Source organism: Erythrolamprus reginae, chromosome 12 (assembly GCF_031021105.1).
Source record: "Erythrolamprus reginae isolate rEryReg1 chromosome 12, rEryReg1.hap1, whole genome shotgun sequence".
Lineage (NCBI taxonomy): Eukaryota > Metazoa > Chordata > Lepidosauria > Squamata > Dipsadidae > Erythrolamprus > Erythrolamprus reginae.
In genome coordinates this window covers 13080397-13092819 of record NC_091961.1, presented here as the reverse complement: position 1 = coordinate 13092819, position 12423 = coordinate 13080397, and the positions used below count along the sequence as shown (strand labels likewise).

The 12423-nt window shown below is 45.5% G+C and overlaps 1 protein-coding gene across 1 annotated transcript; it reads right to left on the bottom strand.

Annotated features, from left to right (window-relative positions):
* Nucleotides 1-2857: 2857 nt before the first annotated feature.
* Nucleotides 2858-7970, bottom strand: ADRB3 (adrenoceptor beta 3). The gene is given in 3 exon segments (XM_070765304.1): nucleotides 2858-3068; nucleotides 3071-3176; nucleotides 6513-7970. Coding segments are annotated over 3 exon segments (1500 nt in total). The 5' UTR covers nucleotides 7832-7970; the 3' UTR covers nucleotides 2858-2993.
* Between the last annotated feature and the right edge of the window lie 4453 nt (nucleotides 7971-12423).

Sequence of the window (12423 nt, the reverse complement as noted above, 5' to 3'; positions counted from 1 at the left end):
TTCCATATATATTTCAGAAATCTTCTTCCTGGGAGTGGTCTTCATGTGTCCAAAGACCGGAACAATGGCTTTAGTGGAGCCAGTACTTGCTCACATTTAAGGAGCTATTCAGGGCTCAGACTGTTTAAAAACCCTTAAATTGTCTGGGACCGGAACACCTCCTTCAAGATGAATGAGGATGGAATTGCAAACAATCCCCTGAACTGGATCCAGACACCAATGGACTCCATATGAGACCTGTGCTTGTTGAAATACTTCAACAAGATACTTGAGGTCACCCACTCCTGGAAGTCAGCATTTTCTGCCAGTGGAAGATTCTGAACTGTTGCTTAAAGTCAGGACTATTCAGATAATAGAAAAGGCCACAAGCAATAATTATCCTAAATAGGGCAGGAAGAACCTGGCACAGACCATTTAGAAAGAAAGGGGGGACTGAATTGTATAAGAAGGACCAGGAGAACTTCAGGACAAGATGATGCTATTCTTCCACATTCCAAATATGGCAGCTGGATCTTGGGAACATAAGCGAGATTACCCGGATAAGGTTTAGAGATAACATTCTTGGTGTAAGCAGGGAGACAGAAAGCTGTCTTGATATTTTCAGCTGCCTCTGTGTTTTACAGGAAGGATGGGGTGTTGCGGAGAAGAAATTTATTGTGTATTCCAACACTCTCATGGAGTAACCAAACATCACACTAAGAATGTAAGCTTACAGTGGCATTTAAATATGTCAAACCCCAGCCTTTTTTTAAAAAAAGGACTTTTATTTTCCTAGCCTGCCTGGCTTTTTTATACTTGTTCCATTTTTGCTTCTCCCTCCCCATCTGTTATCAGCTGGATTTCTGGGGGGGGGGGGAAATGAGAGAAAGATTAGCTCCAGTTTTGTTTGATGTGCATGGTTAAAGTGGTGAACTAGAATAATTCATCCTGATTATTCATCTTTTTCATGGAAGCCAAGAAAATCTATTATTTCAGGCAGATGTTCTCAGTGGATTAAAAAGAGCAGCAGTTGAATTAAAACAGGATTTTTTAATGAGCATCCCTTTCTTTTTTCAGTTCTGCAGAAGCCTGGAAAAAGAAGTGCTTGCTTTAACAAATGACAAGGAAGCAACATCCCCCTATTAGGTCTTGCCACTTTCTTCTACACCATTTTCCAAGTATACACAACTCTCCTCTTTGAGCTTGCAAGATACTTCTGCTCATTTGTAAAAGTTAAATTTGAGTTAAACAATTCTGAGACAAGCCCAACAGTGTTTTTTGTGAGACAGGGATTCCAAACCAGATCACTGATGATAAATTGTGCGCACTAGGGCAATACAAAACCCTTAATAGCTAATTTAATTGGAGAAGCACCAGGATAATATAATCACAATGTCTAGTCTACCTTTGCAGTCCCAAAGATACAGTATGTTACAACCCAAGGACAATGTTAAACAGTTGTCCATCTGCATTTAGCAAATCAAAGAAGTCTAAACTGGAAGCTACAGAATATGGATAATTGAAGTCAGCCTTAACTGCTTCAGTTCTCAGGGATCAGCTGAGAATTTTATGTACCAAAATATTCCCAAGAACTTAATTTGACATGTTTTGCAAATGAAGATACTATCTTATCTCATTAAAACACTCTTGAGAATTGCTAGTTTTATCCCTTAATATATCTGCCTGAGATTATCTGCTTGGCATGTTATTAATCCTGACCATCTTCCCATCCATATTTTCCCATCCTTTTTTCCATCTTATTCTTTCTCCTATGCATTTATTATTATTGCTGCTGCTGTTGCTTGAGTACTGTTACATTTATGTAGACATCTGGCTTTTCTTAATTGGTCATTCTTTTTGGCAGAACCTGATCATGGGTGACTTCATGACCCTGTCCAATCCCCTCCTGAAAATTTTTACTACCACACTGTAGTTTACTACCTGTAGTTTACTACCACTACATTTTCTTTCAACATATTTCAGTGCAAATTGGGTGCTCTGGGGTGGAGCTCCATTTTTGCTACCCCACTGTGTTCCCCCATCCCTGTCCAGGCAGCGGCCCACCCCTGGTTCACATATGTATCACTTGTAGCTCATAAGAGCAGAGGACAAACTTTGCATACCTGCCATTCAGTGCAGGGTATTTCCAGATAATGCCATTTAAGTTGCTTTGGAATGCTATTTTCAACTACTGTAGACCAGATATTTATAAGAGGGGGGGGTGTAATCAGGGGTTCTGTCAGGTTCTGGAGAACTGGTAGTGGAAATTTGGAGTAGTCTGGAGAATCGGAAAAGACCACCTCTGGCTGCCCCCAGAAAGGGGTGGGAATGGAGATTTTGTAGTATCCTTCCCCTGGAGTGGGGAAGGAATGGAGATTTTGCAGTATCCTTCCCCTGCCATACTCACCAAGCCATACTCACAGCACTGGTAGTAAAAAAAAAAAAATTGGATTTCACCAGTGGGGCTAATGTTATAATATGATGTCTGAACCAAACAATGTACTGTATAACAGGATACTTATCTTTAAAAGATGTGTGTTAGCACATTTGCTAAAGGTACAGCAGATGGTTTTGAATCTAGAGAAAATACTTTGAGAATTGGTAATCTTTGTTGCTTGCCCAAATTCTCAATTCAGTACTTGCCCTTCATCTGAACCCTCAAGAAATCTTGCAATGAAGTGTTACACAACATGTAAAATGGGCCTAGATGGGTAGATTTGGACGAAGACACCACTTCGTAAATAGAATTCACATACCATGCATGCTATGTAAGTTTTGTTCACCATGATTTTTTTGATTGGTCACATTTGCTAGAAGTGGTCATAAAGGCCATTGTGGCATGAAATGAAATGCTACACATAACTAATCTTACCACAATTATAATTTTAATAAAACTTGAACTGGGAAAATGGACAATCTTTAATAAAATCCACTGTCAATTTTGAATAGAGCAGAGATGTACATTTAAGAAGGAAATGCAAAACGGATACAATTTCTGCACACTTGAATTCCCTTTATAAACATCCTTGCTGGAACCCAAACCATATGAAAAACACCTGGAAGGGCAAATTTTGCTTAGTGAGGAGGAGAGAGGATGAAGGGTTGTCAGAAAGTTGCCTTCAGATGCAGAACATGGAGATTTGTACTGCATTAGGTCAGGCAGGTAGCTCCAGGCTGGGGGTGATGGGATTCTGCAGCTGAAGAAGATAAGAAAGAACATTTACCAGATCACACTCCTCCATCTAGCCCAGTCTGTTCTACTTTTTTGGATTTTACTTTTAATCTCTAAGCTGGAAAAGCCAAGGAAGAAAAACATAGAAGCTTCTGCAGATAAAAAGGCTTTGCTATCCTTTGTTAAGCTCACATTAAGCTTTTAGCTTTAGTTTAGCATGTCTGAATTCAGCCACAACAAATCATGGCTTATCAGAATAAAGCCCAATTTAACATAATGTGCAAATCTAGTCAATATTGGCAGTATAAATTCCTATTATGCAAACCATTTTTTAAAAGGCTCATTTGAAAATCCATTTTGTCCTTGTTTGAGCTAACTGAATGCCTCTAGGAATTAGTTTGAAATGTTACATGTTTGACTTCTGATTAATTAAGAATTAGGCTGCCTCTGGTGCAGACCTTTTTGTTTTAGTTGTCCTACACTTTCCAGATCTTTTGGATAAAGGTAGAAGATCCTTAGGTAGCCAAAACAGTAGCCAAAATCTGCATTTAAATAGATTTCAGGGGTGAGCACCAAATTTTGCAAAAAAAGAAAAGAAATCTTTAAAGGGTATATTAACGAATATCTTCTGAAAAATTGCAGTCTGGGTTGAGAATGTTTAATAGCTGTGTCAGTACTGATCAAAGAGAGGTATAATAACATCTCTTTTGTGTATTTTATGTATAAAGGCTGGCTTAATACCATAATACAAAACATCCATCATGAAGGACATTTTTGCACTTATTCCAACTTCACAACTGAAATTAGTAAATCATATTTTACTTTACTGTGTGGCCTGGTTTGAAACTACTTGCTGACTTCTCCACTGAAATTTCCGGGACAGTAACCAAGTTTTGCTCAATTGCATTTGCAGTTAGTAGATTCCAGGTTTGCTGTTAAGAGTGTCAACCTTCTATATCCTTTCTCTTTCTTTTTATTCTATTTTTGCAGAGGGTTGCTAGAATCTCATCACTACTCTCTTTCTGTAAACAGCTTATTCTTCTGGACTTATATTGGGTCTTTGGCTGTAAATTAATCAAACAAGTAAAGGCATAAGCAATGACAGTGGGATGCTAGAAAAGATTAGAGTATCCTGAAAGAGGGCATTTAGCTGGCTAGAAGGCTGAATAGGAGAACACCCAGACTGCAACAGTTTAAGGCAACTTCGGCCACCACCTTCTGTTGCACATAAAATAAAAGCAGACAGGCACACTTTTTATCTTCCACACAATGACCAACATTTGCCCATCCAGAAAAAGAGGCAAAATACAAAGAGTCTGTTGGCTACTAGGCTGGGCCAAGCAGCAGCTGCCTTTGAGAAACACCATAGTAGCTTGCTTTGAACAGAAGTTGCCAGAGAAACTTGGTTTTTCTTCTTCCCTATCTGGTTTGGCAGTGAAGGAAGATGGAAAAGCAGCCAAGGCCGACAGCTATGGTAGGTCACTTCTCCATCTCCCCACAATGCGATGGAGGAACAGTGCAATTAGTTATCTGTATCTAAGGCAAAGATGGGGCAAGTTATTCTCTCTCCCGAAAAGCTACCGATCCCAAACATCCCTGTGGGACACTCTGTTAGGAACCAATCTTCCCCAATCTGCTACCTCCAAATCTGCTTGGCTGCTGAGAATTTCACAAGCAGCATGAACCTGTCTCTGGAGAAGCCCGTTCACCCAAATTAGCAGGGGGTGGGGTGTTTCCTAAAAGGGGTTATGAGAAAACACTGCCTTCTATATCCCCGGATATCGGAGGTTTTGCCTTTAGAAAGAAAAAGGGACATTGGGAGTCCAGTGTATGAATTGTGTACTAAGACTTGATCCTATCATCTCTCTTGACGTTGGTAGCAGGTTTACAGCTGCTAGTAATAAAATAAATACAAATAAAAAATATTTCTCTCTTCCACTTCTGGTAAGGTTTTCCTTTCAAGATTCAGTCTGTTAAATGCATTGGTTGTTTTTAAAGGGCAGAGTCACTAGCAATGCAACCCAATAGCAACACTAAGAACTTTACAACTGGAGGGTAGCAGTTGGAGAAGGCTGAGGTATGGCGACCTTCATGTCTGCTGCCATCGGCCTCCCCCAACCCACTTCACTTCTTCCCCCAACTCTCCCTTACCCTTCTGCTCTCATGGCTCACCAAAATGATCACCACCCAAGTGGAGCCGAATTGATCTTTCTATTGCAGTGTTTCCCAACCTTGGCAACTTGAAGATATTTGGACTTCAACTCCCAGAATTCCCCAGCCAGCGAATGCTGGCTAGGGAATTCTGGGAGTTGAAGTCCAAATATCTTCAAGTTGCCAAGGTTGGGAAATACTGTTCTATTGGATAGGGTGCTTAGCAGGTTAAGTCAAATTCTAGCCCTTAAATTAAAAAACAAATGTCAATGCAACACATAAGAAAAGACAAGTTTGTCTTCCTTTAACATTCCCCACATATCAGAAATACTGTCTGACGAGAACAACCTTCAAGCTAGGTGATGCCCTAGGTTTTATGGCTAGGATATTTAGATTCTGAACTGTTGGGATATTTTTCCTGCAAAAACCACAAAGGGGAATGTCCATTTCTGAAAATGAGCTTAATAACACCTCAGTATTTCATGTGGAAAAGGAGAAACTAAAAAATGAGCTCCTGCTCGGTGTCTGAAAGCTATCAGTCCATTTCTGAAAAGGAAATCAAACAGAGTTTGCAGCTGCAACAGAGACACAGTAATGAAAGCTACTATATAGTAGGTTAGATTATCTGCCTAAGCCAGGATCATCGGCACTGGCTATTAATGGCCAAAAGGAAAGATTTCCTAGTGTTGGCATAACTCCGATATAAAAATAAATCAAAAACCTGACTGTATAGCAGCAAAGAGTTGGGCTTTCTGCATCTCTTCTAGTAGGTATCTGGAATTCTGCAGCCCAGTTCTGATAACCTTAGGATGTCCTATCCCCTTGTCACTTGATTCTGGCTCCAGCATACAAGGTATGTTTTGCACCTGAGATATAACCAGCTCAGATCACAGTCCAGTAACTGAAACAGCTACAACAGGATTCATTGGTCATTCCTAAGATAGTTGCAAATCCTCTTCTGAACACACTTATTAGAGAGCAAGTCTCAGTGAAAATAGTTGAGACTTTGCTTCCAAAGCAAGCAAGTAAAGGATTCTAATAGGAAACACTTTCACAACCCTTCCAGTTTCTTTGTAGCAAGTTAGAGGAGAAGAAATGTAGACCCTTCCCGAAAACAATTTTGGACTCTTTCTATCCATCCCCTGTCCCCCTCAGATGCCATTCAATGTCTAGTCAGGTCATCATCCCCACTACCATTCCCAACACCTACTCTTCCAGCTGTGGACACAAAGTGATCTGGGTGCCTTGGAGCTGGGTTTCCCCCAGGGGACGCGGTGTACAACTGTGCCCATTGCTGGGCAGATACAAATGCTTTGTTTCCTCGGTCCTGTTACTGGAGCCACTGCTAGTGCTGCCAGTGGCCAAGTCCTCCTCTTCTTCCTCCTCCTCCTCTTCCTCCTCCCTGGGAACTGTAGCAATGGGCTTGCTCTCCCTGGAGCTGAAGGCACAGAGGCATCTCTGCAGGTCCTTGGAGAAAGCATGAAGCTGGGAATCCGATCTCCTTGGGCAGCGCAAGAGTTTTTTGAAGGCACACCTGAAGTCAGGGCTGCGGCAGTAGATGATGGGGTTGAAAGCTGAGTTGACATAGCCCAGCCAGTTGAAGAAGCGAAAAAGTGGGGCAGGGACGAAGGATTTCGCGAAGACCTTGATGATGTTGGCCACAAAGAAGGGCAGCCAACAGAGGGTGAAGACACCAATGATGATGCCCAAAGTCTTCAGGGCTTTGTGCTCCTTGATGGCAAGCAGGACACGGGAGGGCCTCCTACGGCGGAAGCCCTTGGATGCATCCTGAAGGAACCTCCCCTTGTCCTTTTCAATGGCGTGAAGTTGCCTGGTAGCGATGGCAAAGACCCGGGCGTAGACAAAAATCATGACCAGCAGAGGCACGTAGAAAGAGATGATAGAAGACAAGATGGCGTAGGGCATGTTGGTGACAAAGTCACAGCACAGAGGATCCGTGTAACAGCGCAGGGCTTCCTCGTCCGCCCCATCCCGCCACCAGTGGTTCATGATAGGCAAGAAAGAGATGAAGGCAGCCACGGCCCACACCAGGCAGACCACCCCCCGGGCTCGGCTCTTGGTCATCAGCATCTCATACTTCAGCGGGGCTGTGATGGCCAAGTATCGGTCCACGGCAATGACACACAGGGTCTCAATGCTGGCCGTCACACACAGCACATCCACCGAGGTCCACAGCTCGCAGACGGTAGTGCCATACAACCAGCGGCCGCTCAGAACCAGGGTGGCCCCTGGAGGCACCACCAGAAGCCCCATGATGAGGTCAGCGCAGGCCAGAGAAGTGATGAAGACGTTGGTCATGGTCTGCAGGCGGGGGGTCTTAGCAATGGCCACCACCACCAGCAGGTTGCCGGCCACCGTCACCAGCACGGCTAGGCTGAGGGCAGCTCCGAGCGCCCCCTGCTGGCTGAGGCTGCTTTCCGTCCCAGAGCAATTGGTGCCGTTGCCCCCCGGACCCGCTGGCTCCTCCGCCCCCGGCCACGTCCCGTTGGGGGGCCACGGGGGAGCCATGGCAGAGAGGGCAGGCTGGCAGGGGAAAGCACCTGGCTCGCCGTCCTCCGGACGCCCGGAGTCCGCCCAAAGCAGCTCTCCTCCGCGGGGATCGCGGCCGGAGTGCACTCGCCAGACGCACCGGACCCCCCCACCGGCGGCCGCTTAAAGGCTCAATCCGCCGCCCAGCCCCTGCTCGGGGGAAGACTGAAGGCGCCTCGGAGGGGCAGCACCGCCCTCCCCTCGGTGGGCACTGCTCAGAGGAGGAGTTCTTAAAGGCGCAGGAGCCAGAGGCGGGACGCGGGCGTTGGTCTCTGGTTCTCCGGGGCCTCCGTCCTCCCCTCCGCCGCAGGGAAACCGCTCGCCCTACCGCCTGGCAAAAAGAGCTTTGGACTTGCTTTGGTGCAAAGCCTCTGCCATCCTGGGCGGAAATTGAGCCGCCACGTCCCGACCTTCCCAAGCTGCAGAACTCCTTTTCCTCCCGCTGCCCTTGGCGCTCACTCTGTGGAGCAATGCAAGCTGGGCAGAATTAAAAGTTACGCTTCGCTTTAGCTTCCCCGGCTCCTATGCCCCCACGCGCCGCCCAAAGCAGTGCCATTGGCGAGGGTCGTCCCTTCCTCCAACCGGCCCCGGCGACCTCCCTCGGTTCCTAGGCTTCCTGGTCCCTTTCCAGAGGTGGGCTGCTAAGGTGGAACCCTGATGTGTGATACCCCTCCCGGCTCTGAGTGCCAGCGGAGTCCAGCGCAATTATGCTACTGCACCTGGGCAGGTATATGTAGACATGCATCTTATTTGTTTGTTTGTTTGTTTGCATTGCATTTGTTACAACCTTTGTGTTCAAATTCTCCAAACTAGAGAGACACAAAGGCTCCCAGCTTTAGTTATGGTGGAGAAGGATTACAAGAGAAGTAAATGCAAAGTTTTTGACCAACAAGCAAATTCCTCCTGTACATGTAGACATGCATCAATGAGATTTATTCATATATTTGTTGCAAATGTATTTTCTAGCCTTCAGCTGGGATGAGCTACTGCTGTCACAAAAACATTGGAGCCTCCTGATGCTCTGGCATTCTCCAAGAACGTAACATTTGTTCTGTATTGATATCCTAAAGCAGAGTTTCCCAACTTTGGCAACTTGAAGATATCTGGACTTCAACTCCCAGAATTCCCCAGCCAGCCAATGCTGGCTGAGGAATTCTGGGAGTTGAAGTCCAGATATCTTCAAGTTGCCAAGGTTGGGAAACACTGTCCTAAAGAGCGTGGAATGCTTATCCTGCCACAGAGCACGAATCCCTCAGAATAAGCCTCTGCCCTTTATTTTCATGTCCTTATTGCCCGTGGCGCACCACGCGCGATTTCGCTACCTGCCCAGATGCAATAACAAAATTGCGCTGGACTCCGCTAACACTCAGAGCCACGGGGGGCGAGCACACGTCACCCTTCCACCTTAGCACCCCACCTCTGCCCCTTTCCAAGGTCCGGGGTGACGGAAGTGGACGGAGGAAGAGCGGCCGCGTTCACACAGCGTTTTTGACAATCGATGTCCGCCGCTCACCAAACTCGTTTTCCCGAGCCCTGAAAATTCGTTTTGTACTGATGGCCTCTTTTGGGCGCCCACTTCTCGCTAGGACAGCTCCCATCCAGGGCCAGGCAGGCCGAGGACGAAGGTGGAAGGGTTGTAACTTGGCCGCCCTCGCGGTCTCTGTTCCGCTCTCTTTTGGCGTGGGCGGCCAACACATTTAGGTCTGGGTCTTGTGGGGACTTGGGGTGGGGTGGGGTGGAGAGATTGTGGTGCAAACAGGTCGTAAACCAATCCTTGAATACAGCTCATCTTTCTGGAACCAACACCACATTTCGGACATAAACACTCTAGAAAATGTCCAGAGATACTTATTAGAAGAGTCATCCACTCCTCTACTGGCAACAGAATACCCTACGCAATTAGACTTACAATTCTAGGTTTAGAAAGCTTAGAACTACGACAACCTAAGCATAACCCCAAAAATCATCTGCTACAACGTTCTTCCTGTCAATGATTACGTCAGCTTCAACCACAACAACACTCGAGCACACAATACAAACTCAAAGTAAACCGCTCTAAACCAGACTTTAGTAACCGAGTACCTGATGCATGGAACCCACTACCAGACTCTGTAGTATCATCACCTAACTCCCAAAACTTTACCCTTAGACTATCCACCGTTGACCTCTCCCGATTCCTAAGAGGTCAGTAAGGGGCGTGCATAAATGTAACAGAGTGCCTTCCGTTCCCTGTCCTAATGTTTCTTTTTTACTGGTGTCACGTATATAAATATTATTGTACCTTTGTATACCACCAACATGTACTTGACAAAATAAATAAATAAAATTAAATAAAATAAAATAAATAAACATCCGAGTTCAAACCCTTACCGCCCTGGGGGAAAGGTCTGGCCGGCTAAGTGTCACCTCAAATTCCGCTCAATCGCTCCCCTTCTGCTCAATTGCCATGTTTGGGGGGGGTGGCTCTCTCCCTCTCCCCACCCTCTGATAAAATCGAAAGTTTCCGTGCGTGGGAAGATTCCACCGAACCTGCAGCGAGCTTCCACCGCGGTCACCTATCCCTGAGCAAGGGAAGACGGAAGTGGGGGGGGGGGGATTCCTCTCCCGGGCTCTCTCTGGTCGCCCCGCAATGCCTCCCCAGGCTACTGAAAACGACGCCACGGGCTGAGTTTATTCAATGCTCGAAGCCCCGTCCTAAGTGATCCCGAGTCGGAGACGCAGAAATGGGATCCGAGTTCAGCTTCTACTGCAGATTTAACTGACTTGGTTGAGCTGGGAAGCTGTTTTCTCCCAAAACCCAAGCAATCGGGAGAATGACCCGAGTCCACTACAGCAGCAGACGGCGAAAACACCCTCGCGACAGTTTTGCCCTGTCTTAGGGAGAGAAACCAATTTTACACCGCAGTCCAGAAGTAACACAATCAAACTTGCGGTCACGTCCTGATGCAGCAGTTGAATGCAGGTTAGTCCCTAGTCTCTAGAACACAACTGGGAAAAAAGACCTTTAGTTTTTGGCAGCTGCAGGGTTCTCCCCGCCGCCCCAACCTCCCCTTAAACCTGATGTTAAGCTTTTGGGGATCCAATGTCATTCAGTAGTAACATCTGGCTGTGAATAAGAGGAGGTAACCTTTTCTCCCCTCCATAGATGCAATCAACTGCCCCAACACAGATTTGTTCATCTCCCCATCACATTTGGAGGGTGGGGGAGGCGAGGAACAAGGAACCTGATTTCAATTGGGATCAGGATGGCAGAGGACCATCTTCAAGCTGGGTCCACACTTTCAAGCTGATGCATAACCTGACCTGACCGATATGCCAGGAATGGAAATGCCAAACATTATTTCCCAGCAAAAAAAATCTGGGAGTTCTAGTCCTCTCAAAACTAGAAGGGGGCAACCTGCTCTAGAGGGGTTGGTGGAGAAGCAGTGACACCTTCAAATTAACGTCTAGTATGGTTCAGGAAATTGATTAGATTGCCTATCCTAAAGGAAATCAACATTGACTGTCCTTTGGAAGGAAAGATCCCGAAGCAGAAGCTCAAATGTTTTGACCACCAAATGAGGAGAGGGGATAGGTCTCCCTGGAAAAAACCCTCAGACTGGGCAAGATTGAAGGCAAAGGGAAGAGGATGAGATGGTTTGATAGTGTCACTGATGCAACCAACATGAGTTTGAGCAGGCTACTGGACACAGTGAAGGACAGAGGACCCTGACAGAGTCTGGATTGACTTAGCAATTAAACAACAACAACAACAACAACAACTTAATTTGCATAAATAACTTGGCTCTTGCAAATTAAGATGTTTCCAGGGTGGACCCAAGGTGGATGCTTCTTCTCTTTTGTTTCATGCATGATGAGGGTCATGGCAGGAAACATCCAGATTAGTTGGAAAGAATGTCTGCAAGTAACATGACTCAACTCCTTTTTACAAGTTTGTGAGTGCTCCTGGACAAGTTGGTTGGAAAAGGAATCATCAAATAAGGACATGAAAACAAAGGGCAGAGGCTTATTTCTGAGGGATTCATGCTCTGTTGCAGGATAAGCATTCCAGGCTCTTTAGGGTATCTTTACAGAACAAATGTTATGTTCTTGGAGAATGCCAGAGCATCAGGAGGCTCCGATGTTTTTGTGACAGCAGTAGCTCATCCCAGCTGAAGGCTAGAAAATATATTTGCAATAAATATATGAATGAATGAAAAAGATGCATGTCTACATATACAGGAGGAATTTGCTTGTTGGTCAAAGACTTTGAATTTACTTCTCTTGTAATCCTTCTCCACCATACCTAAAACTTGGAGCCTTTGTGTCTCTCTAGCTTGGAGAACTTGAACACAAAGGTTGTAACCAATGCAATGCAATGCAAGACAAACACCTACATGTTTTTCTACCAATTCTCACTAAAGTCATGGAATGTGTGAAATGTCATCACTTTCTCTGTACAGTCATCTCTCCACAGTTGGTAGCCGCTCTGGCATCTTACCCTTTAATTAAACTCTTGAAGTAGATTTCATGGAGAATATCCTGCCGTGGGAAAAATGTAGGTAACCAGGGAGACTTTGGAGTGATGGAAA